At 41.4% G+C, this 22,560-nt stretch overlaps 1 protein-coding gene across 1 annotated transcript in view; it reads left to right on the forward strand.

Moving 5' to 3' along the window:
• The window catches only part of ACSS1 (acyl-CoA synthetase short chain family member 1), a 637,137-nt gene that overhangs the window by 306,965 nt on the left and 307,612 nt on the right, over positions 1–22,560 (forward strand). The window contains exon 4 of the mRNA XM_069235038.1: positions 3,091–3,266. Coding sequence (XP_069091139.1) covers positions 3,091–3,266 — 176 coding nt within the window. The remainder of the gene's footprint in view (positions 1–3,090; positions 3,267–22,560) is intronic.

The raw sequence follows: 22,560 nt of genomic DNA on the forward strand, positions 1-22,560 counted from the left end.
GTCGACTATCCTTTGCCATAGCTCCATCTTCCTGGCAATGCTGGTGTGCTGCACCTGTGTCCCGAAGATCTGGGGCTCTACCCAAACTATTTCCTCCACCATGACCCGGAGTTCGGCGTCTGAGAACCGGGGGTGTCTTTGGGGTGCCATAGGGTGGTGTGGATGATGTGTGGGGTGGTGTATGTGTTGTAGAGTGTGGTGAGTGTGGTGATGTGTGGTGTTTTGTGCGTGGATATTGTGTGGGTGATGGTGTGGTTTGCCTCTGTGTGATGGTGTTATCTAAGCAGTGCTGTCTGTCTCTGGCTTTCTGTCGTTTTTTTTGGTCGTAGGGGTTTGTGGGTGATGTGGGTGTGTGTTTTATATTGTATTGGGTGTGTGGGAGGGTTGTTTGTATGTGTATCAGGTGTGTGTATTTCGAATTGTCCAATGTGGTTGTGTTTTGTAAGTGTGTGTGTATTTCGACCGCAGCGGTGTGTACCGCCAATGGAATACCGCGGTTGAAAGACCGCCGCGTGGATTCGTGGGTCGGAATGGCATGGGCGTATTTCTGTTGGCGTGACGGTGGAGGTTTGGTCATCGCCACTTTCCCGCTGGCCGTTGGTGTGGTGGACTTTTGTTGATGTCGGGTTTTTGACGGTTTGCCAGTTGCGGGTCAGAATGACCGTGGCGGTTTACCGCGGCCGCGGCGGTGTTATGGCGGTCTTCTGACCGGCGATAAGCACATTTTACCGCCGAGGTCAGAATGACCCCCATAGTAATGTGTTTTATATGTCCTGACAGTGAAATATGGCTAAATTCTTTTTTCACTGTTGCAAGGCATGTTCCTATCCTAGGTTAACATGGGGCATACCTTTAAATATGAATATTTACCTGAAAGGGCTGTGCCTGTCTTCACACAATGCAGTCTCCAACCCCCTGGTGAGTGTCTGGGGCCTGGCCTGGGCAAGGCAGGATTTCACATTCAAGAGAGACTTTGCTTTGAAGTAGGCCTACTTCAAAGGAGAAATTGGGTATAAGAAGGGCACCCAAAACCACAGACTTTAGAACACTTCTGGAAACAAGAGGAACCTCTGCCTGGAGAAGAGCTGAAGAGCTGAGGAAGAAGAGCTGCCCTGCCTGTGACTGTGCTTTGTGGAACTATCCTGCAGCTGCTGCTTCTGCCAGAGTAAGAGGGCAAAGACTGGACTTTGTGTGCCTTCCATCTTGAGAGGAACTCTCCAAGACTTGATTTAGAGCTTGTCTCATGTTGTTTGAAGTCTCAGGGACAGCAAAGACTTCTTTTTGCCAGCACCTGGAGTCTCTGGAGAGACTCCTGCTCTGCCCTCTGGTGCTCATCCAGTTCCTGGGACCCTGAATGGAGAAGTTGGCAGCCTAAGAGGAGGAAATCCACGCACAGAGTGCCGTGCGGGTAAAAGATCAACGCAACTCCGATCTGCGGCTGAAGAAACAACGTGACGCCAGCTCTGCGGCTGAAAATTGACAATCGCAAGAAACCCAACAGAAGAATTGACGCACGGAGCTGGAGAAACGACGCGCAGCATCGCTGATGGAGGCTGGGAGATTGCAAACCCGCGCTGCATGGTTTTTGGATCATTGTGCGGCTGGATTTCCGATGCAAGTACCGCTGGAGGTGTAAAAACAACGCAAATCCTGCCCGGACCCGAGAGTGCTGACTGGATCGACGCATCGCTCTCCTGCAGGGAAAAGAACCGACGTGCCTGACCCGACAAAAGGAGAAACAACGCAAGGTCTTGCTCGTGAGTGAAATCGACACATCGCAAGCCCTTTTTGATGCTGGGTTATTTTTGACACACCCAAGGGAAAAAAAATCGCTAACAGTGTTAGTGTGTGCTTTAAACTACAGAAAGACTCTTTTTGCTTTTTAATTGATAACTTGACTTGGTTATTGTGGATTTTGTCATTTTGGTCTTGTTTTGTTTAGATAAATATTTCCTATTTTTCTAAACCTCTGTTGTGTCATTTTGTAGTGTTTTCATTAAGTTACTGTGTGTGTTGGTACAAATACTTTACACCTAGCACTCTGAAGTTAAACCTACTGCTCTGCCAAGCTACCAAGGGGGTAAGCAGGGGTTAGCTGAGGGTGATTCTCTTTTACCCTAACTAGAGTGAGAGTCCTTGCTTGAACAGGGGGTACCCTGACTGTCAACCAACTGACCCCATTTCTAACAGGTATACTCTGCAAGAGTAGCGCCAAAATGTTGGCGCTACTCTTGCAGAGTACATAGTGGCTCATTGTATTCAATGGCATGCCCCTTTAAACTCTGAGGAGGCGTTAAAAGTGCTGAGAGAAATGGTGCGCCATTTTTTCGGCCCCCCTAAAGGGATAGCGCCCCCTTTGCATACATTGTGCGTTGTGCGGGCATAATGTAGAGCAAAGGGTTACAAAGTGGCGGAATGCATGCAATGCGCCACTTTCTAATTAAGATGCAGTGTTTTGGACCATCTAATGCCACATTAGTGTAAAGAAAAAAATGAAGCTAATGTATCATTAGGATGGCGCTAAGGGCTCTTAAACCAGCCCTTAGTGTTTAGACAGGCAATGGGCATGTAGCCAAAATGGTAGCTCGAAGTGGCCTGTTATGATTAGGCAGCACAAATAGTACACTAATATGACTTATCAGCCATGGCCATATTTTCACTTTCAAAATTGTGCCCTTTACAAGTTGTGAACTCATTAAATATTGATAAATTTCAAAGATTGGTGTGTTTCTGAACTTTTCAGTTTATTGGTCAGATTAATTATGAGTTGTTTTAGCCACATCCTTAGTTGTGATGAGCAACGTAGTAGAGGAACTATCTGGTTGACATAAATGTACCTTATGCAGTTAATGTGTTAGCAGATAGGCACACTTCAAATGTTCAATGTATTCCAACATTTTAAGTTGCCTTTATGAATAGTTGTCTTGTTAACTGACCAAAGAGCTCCATGTCTCCCTGTCTATTTAAAGTATGAAAGTATGATTTTATGCGTTTCTTTTCAGAATATTGTACAATGCCATCATAACTTAAACCTTGATGCATCTGTATATGATGCTGGCTAATATACCCTCTGATTGCTTCCACTGATAGCGAAATGCAAAGCAGTCATTACCTACAATCAAGGAGTAAGGGGAGGTAGAATAGCTGAACTGAAGAAGACCGTGGATGAAGCTGTAAAGAACTGTCCATCTATCAAGAAAGTCTTTGTAGCCATGAGAACTGACACCAAAGTACACATGAGTCATCTGGACGTGCCCCTTGAAGAAGTAAGTCTTTTTAAGAAGGGGAGGTGGGAGGGAGAAGCAGCAGGGAGGCGGGAGCGGTGGGCAAATGGGGGCGCAAGGTGGGTGGGCCGCAGGGGACGCAGCAGCGGGATTAGGGAAGGGGGGAGAGGGCAACAGAGCGCGAAGGCTGGGAATGTAAAAAATGCCTAAAAGAGGAGAAAAACGGCTTCAAAGGCCTAAAAAGGCTTTAAGAAAAAAGGAGAGAAAGGCAGAAAAGGAGATAAAAAGCGGTGAAAAAATACAGGATAAACAGACAGTCACAAGACAGGCACACAATACTTATGGCACCACTAGACACCAGGGATGAGGTGCAGGCGGGAGCCTGCGGGTGGTGGAGGGCCGCGAACTCGCAGCAGCAGCGAGGGCGGGGTAGAAGGTACGGGCGCAGTCAGGTGGAGCTGCGCGGCGTGGGGAGCGAATCCCGACCTTAAAACAGGTCAAGGGTCACTCCTGCTGAACATCAACTAGACCCAGCAATATTTATGCACTTAGTAGAAGATGAAGAAGTACAGGAAATACATGTTCTTTATTTATATGGTATTTTTCAATTTACAAACAAACATAACCATTAGCAGCAGGGCATAGCAATGAAAATGTTATGGCCTTCCCTACGCCAATACAATGAAATTCTTACCAGCACAACCTCATGTTCAGTGCCCCAAACCCTGCCCTGATAATTCTGCCTCCAACTCCTATGGGGCATCATTAACTCTAGGGAGGAAAGGAATTTACTGAGGAAATCCAGAATTTCTGCTCCCAAGTCTTATAGTTATTCCTCATTTCCTCCAGATAGGGCCTCCGGGTAAAAAGCATCAGCTCTGTGGAGTTCTCATAAATATCATAGGTCGGAAGGGGCCATACCGCTCTTGAGTGAGATCTAAACATCTTCAAATGTTGCAATGTCATTGTTGTTTAGTCAATTTTCTTTGTACAGACATCCTTTGTTAAATCTAGTCTTTAAAGCTGCCTCTGGGGACACTTTCTCACTTGCTCAAAGGATCCCTGTAGCTTGTGGAGTCCCCAGAGCTTTATACTGTGCTTTGCCATCTTCAGCCTTTTTTTGGAGCCAGCTGATGTTCTTCTCACGGATAACAGCATTAAGATTCACCAATATGTCGACGATTAGCATCTCTACTTGAAAGTCTCCTCTGCTTTGGACAGTCAATGACTCAAATTCTGTTGGTGCATCATTCTGACCTGGATGTCCAGTGCCTACATAACGCTCAGCCTAACTAAAACAGAATTCCTGTCATTTGCCTTGAACAACAGAGAAGAAACAGTATAAACCTGGCTCAGTAAATTAACATTGACAGCTTCTAAGCCCAATTTTCACTGAATGCCAAGTCACTTGGATTAACCCCGACACCCACCTCATCGTCATGAAACACATCGCAAAACACAAAGATGGCCTGGTACTAACTCTTTCTTCTGAAGAAAGAGAAACCATTGCATTGATAAAGCAACTGCAGTACTTCTGTTTAAACCCCTGTACTCTCAGATCTGGATAATGTTAACATTATTTTCTGTGACTTCCCAGGCTCCACACTGGCACTGATTAAGGACATCCTGCACACTAAAAACCATCTCACCCAGGACCTGAAGTCATATGATTGAATCATGGAGATGCTGATGCAATCCATGGGCTCAGCTTGCTGGCCCACACCATCTTCAAATCCAACTACATCATTTACAAAGCCATCATGACCAGCACCCCACTTATCTTGCAGACAAGCTCACCATTTCTGGTGGTTCTCAGTGCACCTACAGCCAGGACATCATCAGATTGCAGATTGAGAAGTTCAAAAAATAAGGCAGCCTCAGGCCTTTTTCATCTAAACTTTGGGGATCTGGAGCAGTAGTATCTTTTCCATCAGTACAAACCAACGCTGCTTAAATTTAGTAAACAATTGACAAAGCACCTCCTTAAAGGGCACTCCCTCACAATGCATAAACAAACCACAAAACAAGCTACATCTCCTATCTCACGTTGACTCAATACTTGCCTTTGACTCTGTACAGCACTCTTCTGCCTTTTGGCTAAGTTCATGTTATTGAAATGCCACATACATACATTAGAAAACATGCTTTTTAACACAATTTTACTTTCTATCTTTCAACACTTCAGTCATATTCATGACCAGATGAAGATTGTATCATCTGATGCTGAGGTTCTTCCACTTTCCTCCATATTTCGTAATGAATATAATTACCAAGATCACACATCAAACACAGGCCTAATTTACCTTTTAAGACAAGATAAAATGATCCTGCTCTATGCACGTTCAGCCTGGTGACATGATTCTGTGAACTTCAAACAGCTTCCTCACACAGTGAGCACAGAACATTCTCAGTCAGTATAGAAAAGTTTTTCTTAGTTTACTTTGTAACATTTCTCCCTCTGTGGTGGACTGTTCTTATGCCATTAAAGCCATTTGACCATAGACTACGTTGCTCACCAAAAACCTTCTCCATCAATATACACACACACCTATAAACTATTACTTGAGGGCACAGCCTCAAAGGCCCCCTTCTAGCTTTTTAGGCCCTAAGCCAACAGACGAGAGCCTATAACGAGGGAAGATATTTGAATGACTCGTTGCCCTAAACAGGGTTCATAAACTGGAACATTCCACCCAATGACGGTATAAACCAGAGAGAATAGAATGCAAACTTTGAAATGTTGGAGTAGAAGGTCTAGACCTACCATGATGTTCCCTCTAGACCTCTGTTCTCTTCACGAGAACTCTCAACATTCCAAAGTTCTAATAAATGCAGAAGGGCACGATAGTCCCACTTATTGAATTTACTGAACTTCAACGTTTTCATGTGTAGAGTCCTATTCGTAGCATTCTTTACGATTCATACTTTTTATTCCACAGCTGCTAGTCATATCTTAATCCGAAGGAAAGGCCCACGGAAGAGGAGACCCAAAAGATTTTAAGCATTTGTAATTTTTAATAAATACGACGTCCCCGACCTAGCGTTGGGAGATGTGAGGGAGGTGTCTGTGAGTTGAACGTCTCTGGCTATCGGATATGTGTTTGTTTAACACTGTGCAGCGTTTTACTGTTACCTTGTTCAGAAACAGATTTCAAAATACGTTAACACTTCAGTTTCAGTAGGTGCTTGGCAGAGGCCCTGCATTCCAGTTGGTATCAGAATATGCATCAGTTATCTAATTTCCTGGCCCTGATTTTATCAGCACAAACAAAATAAAGGAAGCCATGTTTGAGAAATGCACTCGTCATGCTACGATTTGATAACCCTCTATGGTTGGGTTTCTCTCCCCTTCATTAAAAAATAATGCGCTTTCAAGACCAGATTCAAGAATCATAGGCCACGTTTGAAACATGCATGAACACAGTTTGTCAATGAGCATAAAGCATGGATGTTCTCAGGTACTGAGAGAGCACTAGGTGACTTCTAGCTTTTCAGACCTCCTTTAATGTGTTAATTCGAGCCTGCCTTTGACCCTGACGTCCACGCCAAACGGCCATTTAGACTAATAATTACTGCAGTCATGCCCTCATCATGAGCATAACATAACATCACCAAGACGGATTCCTTTCTGCCATACCATGACTGCTCTCTTGTTTTCGGATCTGAAATTATGACATTAGCAACTGTAGACCAGGAAGGCGGATCTTGGTGCTGACAAAATCAATGGTAAAACATGTAAAAGTAATGATGAGAAATATGGCCACAGGATACAAGCATATATGCCAATGTACTTTCTGTTGGTAATCTCATGTCATAAAAATATTGTCACCTCTACCAAAGAGTGATGCCTCAGATCTAACTGGATTTCAACACAGTATGCACTACTATTCCACACAGAAAGCTGCTAGGAAAAATAAACAGCTTTCTTGGAGATTCCAAGGGAATCATTTTGAAATAATATGGCTAAAAGAAAAGACACAAAGGATAATGAAGAATTTTGCGTATTCTAAGGCAGGAGGAGCAGTGGCGTAACAACACATGAGGGGGCCCGCCTGCAAAGTACCTTAAGGGGGCCCACTGCCTCCTGGACCTAGTAAGGAGCCTGCAACCTGTGCACAGTGTACTGTGTTGAGGGCCACCCTGGAGCTTCGGGGGGGGGGGATGCACACGTCTGGGACTGCGGAGGCCTTTATCACACCGCTGAGGAGAATTGGTCAGTGGGGCACTAGAACATTGAATACTAATCTTACTGCCCCCTTCATCAATGTCACTGCAGCAGTGAAGAAAGTTATGGTTTGACCCCTTGCAGATTAATTTGGAATATACACTCAGTCCCTCACTTCGTGTTAAGGGTATATCCAGGAAAGTACATCCGCATAGCTGTGCTTGTGCTTACCATTTCAGAGCTGTAGCACCCTGCTATGTTCCATGTAAGATAATGGATCACCTATGACTAAGGAGCACCCTCTTTTTTATATTTTTTTTCTTTATAAAATCAGTCCGACAGGACTCAAAGCAACCTGGCTGATTATTTTCCTGCAAGCTTGTCTAGCATCGGCAAAGAATGGGTTCACGTCAATCACTAACATCCCTGAGGAAGCACTATTTAATTGAGAACAAAATATAAAATGCTTTTCAACAAAATAATTCAAATCATATATTGTATTCTTTTCGAAATTCAAAAGTGAACTAGATATTACATCACGAGTGGCTGGTGATCAATAACCTCGCAAAGCTTGCTTTATATGGCACTTAGTGGTACTCATGTGCGAGACTTGTTTGTAGATCCTTAAGGGATTTGTGAATGGTGGGCATCTGGCCTAAGAAAGTAACTAAATGCAGAATCACAACACTCGTGCTCATGTACTTGGGCAGACCTGTAATGACATCAGCACGCTCGGTCATGATAGTCATTTCAAGTGTGGAGATTGTTTAGTGTCTGGAAACGAAGTTTTTAGTGCACAAAAATGTGAAATACAAATTGATCTTTTTTCCAATTGTAGCTCTAATAACGTTATTTATGCTATCTAGTGCCCATGCCCAAAAATGTATATTGGCTAAACCACACTGAAAGTAAAAACATGGATACTGCAACATCGGAGCAAGAGCAACTGCAAAACACCTCGAGCACCCTGGTCGAACATTTTGAACAACATGACCACACAATTAATTATATCAAATGGCAGGTAATTGAAGTACTGATATGTGATGCAAGGGGTGGTAACTTCATTAACAGATGTTGGCACTTGAATGTAGATAGATCAAACAAGTGCAATCAATACGGGATGGACCAAATGCACAGGTTGAATGGAGTCAGTGTATCACTCATATAACCGGTGGATGCATCACTTTTCCTTTAGCGATATGATGTTTGTGTCATTTCATGTTCAATTCAAATACTACTGGATGTTGTAAGAAATATACATATATGTATTGGCTTTGGTTCCATGCATGTATTTTTTGGGAGGGCTCTTTTGAATAGTTGTTTTCCTTTGAATATGTGCTTTTTCTGGGCGAGCGCAAAGCGTTCCATCCCATTCTGTAATCTCTCTTGGGCAAACAACCACGACCATGTCACGTCAGTCACTTACATTGGTTTGTGGGCATGCATTTTAAAATCTGCTTGTTTTCAATTGTGAAAGGCATGCATACGTCATGACTTTTCAGGTGTTTAGCCCACCCACACAGCACCAGTAAACTACTAAAAACATACGAGGCTCGATGTTTTCAGCATGGTGTCCGGACTACTTTATCTGTTTATTTTCCATGCAGCGCGATTGCGCAGCATTTTACATAGTGTGATCGTGCTGCTTTTTTTTTTCTTTACAACGCTAATAGCTCTAACTCGAGCAAATGTGAGATCCGTTGCATTGAAAATGCTTGTTATACTGAGTGGTCATAGTATCCCTATTTTATTTCTGACAGGCTGAATATTTTGAATTTTTTGGTCGCTTCTTGTCTAAGCAGGCTGCCTGAGCACTGACCCCTTTTTTTGCATGTCCCTTGTCCCTTTTTTCCACCCGCTTGGTTGTATACAGACTTTCTCCAGATGTGTCAGTTCGTGGGTCAGGCCTTCTAATCACGCTGATGTCACGTCAGTCACTTTCATTAGTTCATGGGCTTGCCTTTGAAAATCTGCATGCTTTCATTAGTGAAAGGCATCCATACATCATGCCTTTTCTGGTGTTTAACCCTCCTCAAGCGCACCAACCAACTACTGAAAACATGTGAGGCTCGATGTTTTCCATCTGGTTTCTGCACTACTTTTTCTCTTTATTTAGGAGAGCAATCTCGCTGGGCAGTAGTCGAGCGCTTTGCATAACATCGATCCTGTTATAAAGGTAATTGCACTTTTGCCAGTTCCATAGATAATTGCAATTTTGCCAGTTACATGGATAATTGCACTTTTGCTGATAGATTTCACCGCAAGTGAACTTTTATTTCCCTTTGTGTGTCTGCGCTGAGCTGATGGCATCTGTTGGCTCGCTTATGTGAAACTTTTACTTTTCAGTTTATATGGCAAGAAAAGTCCGGTTAGTTATGTGAAACTGTTTTACTTTTCATTTTCAATTTATGTGGTAAGAAAAGTCTGGTTAGGAGATTACAATGCTAATAGCTCTAACTTGAGCAAACGCAAGACCCATTGCAATGCAAATGCTTGTTTTGAAGTTACTTCTTCTCATACATGGTCCAGTTTTCTGAAGCATTCTCCACGCATGGCTTCCTGCTCATGTAACTTTCTGCCTATTTCTATCAGAGATTCGAACTTCATGGCGGGCCCTACGGTATTTTGAACAACATTTGGCACTTGTAGGTAACAATGTCTATTTTTCCATTTGTTCCATGGCGCTAGCAAACCGCCTTTCAGTAATAATTGGGTTTTTATTCTTGCTCTCTCTTGGCAGTGAGTCTATTACATGGGTCAGCATTAGAAATAGGTTTGTTTTGCCAATAAATAGCACTACTGGTTTCACTACTGTTTTTTCCACGGGTGGTCACACAGGTTTTTCGCCACAACAAGGCTGACTTTTACTTCTGATGGCATGCTTTGCTTGTGACACAACAGATATATATTATAGTTGGCCGGCGCACGTTTCAAGTCCATGTGGCTCATAGGGGTATACAGACCTCGTAGTTGGTGGAGCTTTTTCGTGAATTATTTCTTTGGGACTATTGTGCTGAATCTTTCTGATGCTCAGCTGCATGGAGCACTTCCTAAACCATACGTTGCATGCAAATAATTGCTACTGGAGGGATGGCCTCTGTTTTTCCTCACTTGCATAGATGCCTTAATGATTGATATTCGCCTTAACATACCAATAGACAGAAAAAAACATCTTTGACATATTTAGCAACAGAACACATAGCAATGGTTCTGGCACAGGCAACTCATCTATCCCCTTTAGAAGTGAACACACTGAGGGTATTTATGCATGCAGTACTGGAGGTAGGCCTACAGGGGGAGAAGGGAGTTGTCCTACAGAGAGGGTGGCCTAGAGGTGCTTCTCCATACATTTGCCCCTTATCATATGTTAAAGGTGTAGAGAGATCCAGGAGGGACATATGCATTGGTCAAACTCAAGTTCCAGCAAGAACTCTAGAAGTGTATCAGTGTACCATTGATATCTTACATTCATGGGACAATAACTTACATAGACTACTTCTTAATGTCCCACAGCCTACTGCAAAAAGTACATGCATGTGATATACTGGCAGGTGGAGTGTGAATCATGCACCTCTATGCATGGACTTTAATTGATTCTGCCACCTAATATGATGCATAGTTATGCGTATCTACAAACTTCTAATGGAAAAAAAGCAGCGGCAAATCTCCGGTCCGAGTATATAAAGAACAAATAAAGATATGGTAGGTTCTGCTCAGATGTTATGGACTGTGAGAGAGGCAATTCTTAGGTAAGTACTAATGCATGATGAGGTTATTCGCCAAAAGAACTGCTGTGAAACACAGAGATCCACACACTTAAACACCAATATAAAAACACCACCACTAGCTCTATGTATGTCCCTAAAAGCATCTCAGTATGAATGTAATACATTATTTACTGCCAAGCAGAGTATGTGCTCACTCATATTAAGCAAATAATGTATGAATCAGAGTAAGAGGTAGGACATTTGCTGGCATTACAACTGAACCAGAGAGAGGCAGCATCTTCTATCACAGCCATTAAAACTGATAAATGGTGGACCTGTACACACAACTACTAAAATGATCCAAAGAATTTGCAAGATACTATTCCTGTTTACATAATTTGCTGCATGATGACACTCATCAACTAGAACACGAGTTTCTAGATTTGGTATAAATGCTGAGCTCACATGATGATTTAAAGGGAGACCTACAAAGTGAAATTACACTTGAGGTGATACAAGAAGCCATTTAGGACATAGCAAACATAAAATCCTCAGGGGAATATGTCAGCGGGGGAAGATGGCTTCCCCACAGAGTTCTATCAAATCGACACCACACAAACTGCAGAATTATTGCTTGACATAATAAAATAGCAGATGGGAAAGGCGGCCTATGGCCTGCAGCCTGCAGCCTGAATTTGTGAGTTGCTTAAGCTTCAGGCTGATTACCTTTCTTACTACAGATGTTTAGATTTTGACCAAGATGTTAGGCAATAGGTTAAAGAAGACAACTGTAAATCATAGTCATTCGCCCAGCACAAGTGGGATTAGGCCTTGAACAATAGACTAGTGAAATGTATGGACACATTTGCATTTCCTGTGGCAGGTTTTCATGACCAGGATGAGAAAATAGCATGGTCTTTGGTTACTAAAAAATTGTTTGACCACATAGATGGGGACATTTGTTTTAGAACTACGTTGGCATTTGATTAGGTCTAGCATTTATTCAAAGGGTAGCATGACTTTGTCAATTACTGACAGTCAAGGTCAAATACAAGGACATGCGAGAAGTGAGTTCTTTGTTCTGCACAGTACTAGGCATGACTGTCTTCTCGTTCCTTTACTGTTTATGTTGGCAATATAGGTGTTAGCAGTGGCTGTTAGGCAGGATAATAAAATAAGGGGCACTAACACTCTTGCTGTGGTACAAAAACTATTTCTATATGCTCATTATATTTTACTTACAATGTCATAACACCCTGCACTATTCCTAGCCATGCTGTCAATTATTAATTTATTTTGCCAGTTATTTAGGTTCAAAATCAGTTGATGAAACAGTATATATGCCTATTAGTTATGACAAAATAATTGGTCCTGCACAGCGGCGTGCCTAACTGTCGGTGCTGCGTCAGGGTAAAGGACCAAACCCTACATATCACATACAGAAAGAAAACGCTGCACTCCCAGAGGCTGCTGACAAACTTGTCATTTATTCATCCTGATTCATGTTGTTAAATACCATCAGTGCTCAGTCCAGCATCACAACGCGTTTTGACTGACTCGTCTTTTTCAAGTGGTTCCTGCCATCATGAGCTGTGGGGCATTTCGATATTAATGCACAAGTGTTTTCGACATCGGAAGTGCCTCGTTTATTAAAGGACTTCGTGGAGTATTACTATCGAAATGCCCCACAGCTCATGATGGCAGGAACCACTTGAAAAAGACGAGTCAGTCGAAACGCGTTGTGGTGCTGTACTGAGCACTGATGGTATTTAACAACATGAATCAGGATGAATAAATGACAAGTTTGTCAGCAGCCTCTGGGAGTGCAGCGTTTTCTTTCTGTATGTGATGCCTATTAGTTAGTAGGGTTCTAAAGAAGATGGCACAACATATTATCCAACCCTTATTTCAGAAAAGGTCCTCCCTAGGATTATCCCTCTTTTGAAGGACACAGGTCATTAAGATAAATGTGGCACCACAATTTAGCTATGTCTTTAGCATGCTGGTTATGCCAATACTCAAACCAGCTTTGCAAACCATAGATACTATTTTCAATAGTTTCATCTGGGACAGAGGCTTAGAGATGGGAAACAGTGCAAGACCCCTTCCGCTAAGGGGACTATGATTACCACCTACCTTCTTATTTAATTGAGACCAGTGATTGGTGCCATCGGCAGGGTGTTTTTATGATAAAGGCAGAGTCATGGAATAGAAGGGAATGGGTGACTATTGGGAAATTGATCACAAATGTCACGACACTCTGGTAATCATATTTGAGGAGGTAAGAGATTTGGTAGAAAATCATAATCCCTTTTAAAATTTTAGAAGATCTTGTTGGAAGATCATACATAACTTTCTTAAGCTGCGCCAATATGATCATAGTGAGGCCCCTCTGTAGAATAGTGCTAAAATAGGGGTTGGCAAAGAGATATTCTGATGGCATGTATGAAGAATTTATTGTCCAATAAAAAATCAAAAACTTTTTAGGACCTCTGTGAGGAATTTGGCCTGTCAATAAAACAGATATGGTGCGGTACAACTAACTTAGTGTTTGAAATCCATGTTGGTAAACCACCATATCACCACTCAGTATTCAACACAGACTCTTTCTGTAGGAAATAGGGGGCCTGGGACCGATCATATCAGGCATATATAGACTAGTAATAGAACAATTATATTCAGTTCCCACAGCATGCAACCTCTGACTGACCTGGATGGCTATGTACATTGACAAGGAATGGTTACTTATTATGAAACATCACGGGAGGGGTTATGATAGACAAGATTATATTGTTCCCATTTGTAAATACTGCAAAAACGTTATTGGAACCATATAAGCTACAAAGATTTAATTTGAGTCCAAACACCAAATGCTGGTAATGTGGGAATGAGGGGGAGGCAGTGAACACATTCTGTGTTTGTGCCCTTTACTTTCCAGTTCCTGGAAAGACAGGATCAGTGAAATGGGCAAAGTATGCATATATCAGCACCTAAATTCCAGGCTTTACGAACATGAGACGTAGGTAGTATGCTACATACTAGTCATGAGCCAATTTATGCATCTTACATCACTTTTAAATCTTCTATCTTCTGAGGTAAAATGAGTGGTATAGATAACTGCTCAGTAGGGCAGAATAATGAAGAGTAGTATATGAACTTACTGTTAGACCTGGCATCCTTGGTGTGGTCTTCCCTGTCTTTTTTGCCTCTGCTTCCCATGTTTTGACTGTGTGCTGGACTCTGTTTTTGCTGTTTTTGGTACTTTGGGCACTTTACCACTGCTGACCAGTGCTAAAGTGCAAGCGCTCCTGTATAAAATTGTATTGGTGATTGGCTTTTTCATGATTGGCATATTTGATATACTGGTAAGTCCCTATTAAAGTGCACTAGAGGTGCCCTGAGCCTGTAAATTGAATGCTACTAGTGGGCCATCAGCACTGGTTGTGCCACCTACATTAGTATCCCTGTTAAAACATGGCTCAGACCTGCCACTGCAGTGTCTGTGTGTGCAGTTTAAACTGTCAATTCGAGTGTACCCACTTGCCATGCCTAAACCTTCCCTTTTATCCATGCAAGGCACCCCTTAGGTAGGCCCCAGGTAGCCCCATGGGCAGGATGCAGTATATGTTCATGGTGGAACATGTACTTGTGTGGTTTTACATGTCCTAACAGTGAAATACTGCTATATTTGGGTTTCACTGTTGCAAGCCCTATCTCTCTCATAGGTTAACATGGGGGCTGCCTTTAAATATCTTTAAATTGTAGATTCCCTTTGAGAGCATATAGAAATATGGAGTTTGTGGTCCCTGAACTCACAATTTAAAAATACATATTTGAGTGAAGTTTGTTTTTAGATTGTTAGTTTGAAAATGCCACTGTTAGAAAGTTAACCATTCTGTGATTCTGCCTATTTGTGGATTCCCTGTCTGGGTCAGACTGACAGTTGGGCTGTTTGTGAATCCCCTCTAGACAGTGAGACAAAGGGTGCTGGGGTGTAGCCTGCATATCCTGATGAGCTATATGTGCTAGAGTGGAGGGAGGAGTAGTCACTTCACCTGAATATGCTGTGCCTGCCCTCTCAGAATGCAGTCCCCAACCCCGTGGTGTGTGTCTGGGGCCTGGTCTGTGCAAGGCAGGATCTGGTCAACAACCGAGATTTTCCTTTGAAGTTTGCTTACTTCAAACTCAGGAAGGGGTATAAGTATTGGACCTAAAACCCCAGACTTCTAGATCACCTCTGGATTCAAGAGGAACCTCTGCCAAGAGCTGAAGAGAAGCGCTGCCCCTGCCTGTGACTATGCTTTGTTGGGCTATCCTGCAGTTGCTGCTTCTGCCTGTAAAAGGGGACAAAGACTGGACCTTGTTGTGCATTCCTGCTTGAGGAGAATCTCCAAGGGCTTGAACTGAGCTTGCACCCTGTTTTGAAGTCTCAGGGCCATTAAAGACTTCCTCTGCCAGCACCTGGACTCTGCTGAGACTCCTGCCCTGCCAAGTGGTGCCCTATCCAGTCCCTGGGCCCTTGAAAGGTGAAGTTGGCAGAACAAGAGCTGAAATCCATGCACAGAACGCCGTGCGGTTAAATTTTTGACGCACCATCTGCAAACGCGGCTGATAAATGATGTGCCGCCAGCTTTGCAGCTGAAATAGACGCTCCACCTGCATTGCAGCGGGGAAATCGATGCTTCGCGGCTAGACAAACGATGCACAACACCAGCTTGCGGCTGCTGATAATGATGCAAACCCCATGCAGCACGGTTTTCTAAACACGGTGTGACAGGATTTCTTACGCATTGTCCCTGGGAGTCAAAGTCATCCCGACCCTGCTCTGATCCGAAGTTCCCCGTCCGGAAATCGACGAACTGCTCTCTTGCGAGGGAGAAAAACAATGCATCGCCGACCCAACCGGAGAAGAAACAACACCTGCCTCCCTTGCAAGGTAGGAATCAACGATGCGCTGCCTTTTTCAACGCACAATCACCCGTGTGGCTTTATTTTTTACGCTAACCAGGTACTTTGTGCAAAATCAACGTTTCCATTGTTTTCTATGGAGTAAGACTCTTATTCTTTTGAAAATTCATATTTTGACTTGTGTATGTTAGATTGTTGTTGTTTTGGTATTTAGATCAATATTGCCCATTTTTCCTAACAGGTGTGGTGTCCATTTTGTAGTGTTGTCACTGTATTATTGTGTGTGTCGGTACAAATACTTTACACATTGCTTCTCGGATAAGCCTGCCTGCTCATGCCAAGCTACCAAGGGGGGGAGTGGGAGTTAACCAGGTGTGTTTCTCCTTTGCCCTGACTAGAGTGAGGTTCCTTGCTTCGATTTGGGGTAACCTGACTGCCAACCAAAGACCACATTTCTAACACTCATTGACCAGCTATCAGAGTTTCAAGGAATTTGGGGCCTTCTTTTGACTGAGAGATAGCTGCTATTATGGTCACTGAGCATAGTTATGGGAATTGACAAGTCAATATCATGTTATGAATCCATATCTTATCTGTATCTCCTTGTTTTTATTGATAGGCTTTTTGTGTAGAGGATAGGATAGTAACTGGATTAGCCATATACTGTATTACTATATTAAGAGCTGGAATAAGTGTTTATTGGGGCTGGTGTATTCCTTAATTGACTTATTTGTGTTAAGTATGTAATTCAAAGAAAAAAGGGGCGATAATCTACAAGGCAGACTTTGTTTGAAATGTAGACCATCTAAGGGACATTGGGCCTGATTCTAACTTTGGAGGACGGTGTTAAACCGTCCCAAAAGTGGCGGATATACCACCTACCGTATTACAAGTCCATTATATCCTATGGAACTCGTAATACGGTAGGTGGTATATCCGCCACTTTTGGGACGGTTTAACACCGTCCTCCAAAGTTAGAATCAGGCCCATTGTGTACTAGAAGACTTAAGCTGAATTGGATATGGTTTTGCATGATCTGCTTTTCATATTGTACTTGTTAAAGGAAAAATGTGCTATAAGAAATATATAAAATAATTGAGGTACGTGACACTGACAGACTCCTAATTGGATCATTTGAGGTATACACCCTTCACTTCTTTTAAGTCAAAGTCTACATCTGTTATTTATCAGTATACATCCTCAGCAGTGAGTGAGTTGGCTACCGCTACATGACAGAAAATCAGCTTGTGATCCTGAGGGGAGAAGCATTTGTCTATGGAGTACTTTGAAACACAAAGAACATTTTGCTAAATTAGGACAATATTCAAGCATCCTGGGACAAAAAATAGAGTAGAGCAGGATAAATCATCAAACATAGAAGGGATATACATGTAAAGGTAGGCAAAAGAAAACCAGTACAGTGTCTAATGGATTCAGCCCTGTTAACCTACTTCATCATTAGGTCCCCTATGTGTCATGCTCTCCTCCCCTGCTGTGGCCCTAAATAGGTCAAAATACATGAAATCTATTGTGAGGTTTTTATTCGCTGTTCTCACAGTCACTTTTGCAAAACATGATGATTTCCTAACATAAACAAATAAAAAAACTATTTTTTTATTGAAGCAGATCAGTGGAATAATCATCATTATAATATACATTAATTATAATATACAAGCATTCCAATGTAAATATATTATATGAGACAATACAATCAAAGCAGAAAGTCAATTCATGTTTGACTCTTACACGACATGGGACCCCACCTCTTTATAAATGGTCTTTTGCATGTGCTCTATGTGCTCCTTAGGAAATGCCACATCAAGTTCAAAGTAATGCTGCGCAAGATTCCACCACTTGTCATCCTGTGGTATTATTACACTGATCCAATTTATAACTATACATAGTCTAAGGGCTTGATTCACAAAGGTAAACTTACACTTCTGTTTGTTTTCTGTTTTTGCTGTTCACAACTGCAAGTTTAATTTTACTAGTAGTAATTTTATGACTGTGGTAACTCTGCACATTGAAACATAGGCTTGTCCGGCGTACCTGCAGTGGTAAAATTACTGTTAGTGAAATGAAACTAGTAGTTTGTGAATATCAGGGAAAAATTGTAAGCTTACACAAAAGTGTAACTTTAACTTTGTGTATCAGGCCCCATGTATGGTCATCCACATGAAAATAAAATAAACATAACAACTCAGAAAATTTGTATTGATATCTAAAGAGATACTACTAGATGAAGTTGTAAGTGACCTATACCCTTTCTCTTTGGTATTTTCAAATCCTTCTCTAAAAATTGAGTTTCCTAGTTGAGCAGGTCATCTAATAGAAAGAGATTGAATGTCGTTGGGATTTTGTAGCATAAATTAATTTATACAGATTTTTGACTCTAGCCATCCAAATGATTGTTACCAATTTGATCAGTTTAATTTCCTTGAGCCATATATTTTCAGCACTGTATTTAACTATGAAGTCAATAATCTTAAGGTATTGTAAAAAGTTTTTTTTTTTTTAAGAATACATTTTCTTTGTAACATTAAAAAAGGTTTGAAACAGTTGTCCAACATTTATAAGGCCACGTATTATAAATATCTTTGATATTGAACCATTAAAAATCTCTGAAAGTATAGGGTGTCCCAGGTAAATGTGTAACTGGTTGGATGCTAACATTTCTAAACCATTGTTGCTGGATAGTCTTAGCAGTTTCTAATATCATAAATCTAACTCTCATATGATAGTTTGGGTCACACATTTTGTAAAAGAACTTACTAGTTTTATCCCCAATACTCATCCAAAACATCAAAGCACATTTATTCACTGGTGCCTATATGCTTAAACATCTTATGTACTGGGCAACAGTAGCCATATAACATAACTTAAAATCAGGTATTGCCAGGCCATCTCCTATCAGTGGGTAGTTTCATAAATTGTATTGATTTCCTTGCTGTCGGATAACCCATATAAAACTATTTAATATAGAGTCTTATTTTGGGAAAAAAATGAATTAGGTAATAATAAAGATATTGTTCAAAACATTTATAAAAACTCAGAGAAAGTATTCATCTTTATGATATTTCACTTGCAAGTCAGGGATAAGGGTAGGCTGTACCATCTACATATTGTAGTAGACATTTCCTCAGTAATAACAACATCTTAATGAGTTGACAAAATTAGATCTGTATTTGAATCACACATTCCTCCCAGCTAGCACATTTTATCTTCAATACAATTGGTGCTTTTGCGATTTTGAGCTTATAGCCAGCAGCCTTACTGAACTAATCGGCTTCCCTCTCTATGACTGTAATAGCTGATCTTGTGTGGAGGCTGAATAAACCACAATATTGTCCACAATTTCAGATAATTGATGGAAATAATATTAAATACTACCAACTGTATACTGTCATTTTATAGCAAGGCTGTTAAAAAAGGTGTTAAATATAGTGCAAATATTATAGGACACGTACAATACCCCTTATGTATTTTACTAGTTAGCACTATCTCTTGTGGTGCTGAGACTTTTATTATGATCCGAACAACAGAAGATATACTACTTGAACCCACCACATGAATGTGACACCATACCTTTCCCCCCCCTTTTTCCATACACCACCACAGGAATTGACAAGTGTGCTGGTTGAAAGCCTTTTCAGCATCCAACTTAATCGATTATACCAGCTGGAATATTTAAAGCCCCAGCTGCATCAAACATAGGAATTGTCTGGCTTATGTGGGTTGTTGTATTGCGGACAGTTATGAAACTGTGTTGTTCTTTGTATACCAAATGATGCTCATTCGTTGTTAAACATGTGGCTAACATGCTCGCTTATAAGATGGCGTCAATATTAATAGATGAAATTGGATGATATGACCCACATACATTTGGAATCTTCTCCTTTTTCAGAAATATGGCAATGATAATCCTATTCAAGGTTGAAGGAATTTGTGATCTATGTACAATCTCCAGTACGATTAAAGTCAACACTGGTGTCAGTATTTGCATAAAAGTGCATTAGAAGTCCAAAGGGATTGTGTCTTGTTCACTTGCCTTACCAGATGTCAGCCCTGAGATAGCCGCCTGAACTTCCACACATGTGAGTGGTTGATCGAGACTATCTTGATCCCTGTACCCAGCATCGGCAAAGTTAACTGGTACAGATAGCATCTTACATTCTCACCATCATATTTTATGTCATGTGGACACAAATGCGTATAAAATGTATGAACTTGATTGTGAACTGCAGATGGTTCAAGAAGGTTTTCACCCTGACCATCTTTAACAGAGCTGATCAAATTGGTGTTAGCTTTTTTCTTAGCTTTTAAGTCACGTAGGTGGCCCAATGATTCACCGTATTCTATCCTCAAAGTTTTTAAACCTTACATATATTGGCAACCTTCACTCAGTAATCCTGACCTATTATGGCCTGATAGTGTATCAGTTCCATATTTAGAAAATGGTCTATGTTTAAAGCATATTAGATTGACTTAGTGTGTGCAATTTATAGACACAGTAGTGCTAGATCAAAATTGTGTCTACATCTTTTAGCGTGGTTACGAGCTGCCACCTATTGAATAGTTTCTCCCCTCACGTATGCCTTGAGCCTCTCCCATGCTTCTGTTAAGGCAGCAGAACCCAGATTGATATTTATTTAAGAACTGCGATACATTTTTGGATGTAAATAAACAATATTCTTCTTTATTCATGTAACACTTTTACCCAGTTAATTGCTAAAATGATGGGGATCTGATATGATAGAATCATAGGGATCACTATGATATCTGCCTTGGGTATTAGATAACATGAAATAAAAGCATGCCAGTAAGTGTATAACCGTACGTGTAGTTAGGCAGATCCGCTTTCAAATTTTTTAATGCATCCATCAGGCCAATGACCTGACAGAAATATTACATAGCCCGACGCTCCTCACACTTTCGGTGTATTGCATTTTTATTTGTAGTGTCCTGATCGCAATTCATAATGCAAATAAAATCACCTATCATTTCCTCTTCCAAAAGTTCGAAGCTTACTAATAAGTACTCAAATATTTCTGGGTCATCGAAGTCGGGGTCAAATACTTCATATGTCAATGGTGTCCCTAGGTGAGTTTTGCAACTGCCCAGCGACTCCTGATATGAGGCATTCTGTTCAATATTTTAGCTTTATCATTCTTTGTTATGCCAATAGCATCACCCCGTATTGATGTCTGTTGCGTTGTATTTACAGTTTATCATAACCAATCTGTTTAAGCCATAAAAAATGTTTAGACGTGTCTCACTGAGGCAGATAAAGTCCTTACACTATTGAATCTGTGTTCGTTTGGCTGGTGGTGCTCCCAAAAGTCCTATTGTGACAGGCCATCATCCCCTGCGCACATAGAGGTTTTGGGAAGTTGAATTTTTGAGAGACTAGTGCTCAATAGCGTCTGGGTTAGTATTGTCCTTCTTTTGTATTCTTCTTTGGTGTGCCTTTAGTTTTCATTTTAATAGGGCACGAGCTGGTTTTCTCTGCTATTTTCTGGTCCTTTTAACTTGGTCATTATTTAGGTGTGAGGAGTAAGGCCTAGCAGTGCTACCGTCACAGTCCAAGGCTGTTATTATTGGATTTATATCCATGCATACTATGCCGTGTGCCAATTTCCATAGACCTGACACTGACTCTCTCTGTATTACAGGAACTATTTTCACATTCATTAGTGAGCACAGAAGTAGGTGTGCGATTTTTAAGGCTCATACTTACCAGCGTTATCTTTGATGGTCTCATTAGTGTAGCCAGAAACATTTGTAGTGTTACCAGGTATTAAAGCAAACAAAGTAGCAAAGTATCACACTGGTTACTTATGAGCAGTGAAGTCGGTGTTTGAATCAACATCGTCCTATTGCAAGCATTTCAGTACCTCATGTATGGTGATACAATATCACCTGTGTTCTGTTCCCCGGACAGACTCACCTATTAGCCTCTGTGTTTCTGCTACAGTGTAGACTTAGGGCCAGATGTATCAAAGCTTTTTGCATTCGCAAACGGTGCGAATGCCCGTTTGCGAATGCAAAAAGCCCTTTCAGAATGTATCAAAGGCATTCTGAATGCAATTTTAAGGAATCTTTAAAATGGCGATGCCTTAAAATTGCGACCCTGTTTAGACAGTCGCAAATTGCGACTCTCTAAATAAGAAATCGCAAATAAGGAATGCTTATTTGCGATTTCTAAAGCACATGTACGAAGCAATTCCTTAATGCGAATTGGGCATTAAGGAATCGCTATTACCACCAAGTTGAACTTGGTGGTAACCATGTGCAAATTTAAAAAATGCATTAAAATGCATTTTTAAAATGTACATGTAAAGCACACATGCCCTTTTGACATGTGTGCACCTTACATGTTGTTAAAAAATGTTTTGGGGTGCAGCAGAGGGGGCCTTAGGTCCCCAGCACCCTGGACTTTGCATTTCCCAAAATTGCGAATTCCAGTTAGGAATTCGCAATTTGGGACATGCAAAATATTCGCAAATATGGGCAGACAGGCCCATAGATGCGAATGGTGGCAGGTATCGCAATTTGC

Source organism: Pleurodeles waltl, chromosome 5, assembly GCF_031143425.1.
Source record: "Pleurodeles waltl isolate 20211129_DDA chromosome 5, aPleWal1.hap1.20221129, whole genome shotgun sequence".
Lineage (NCBI taxonomy): Eukaryota > Metazoa > Chordata > Amphibia > Caudata > Salamandridae > Pleurodeles > Pleurodeles waltl.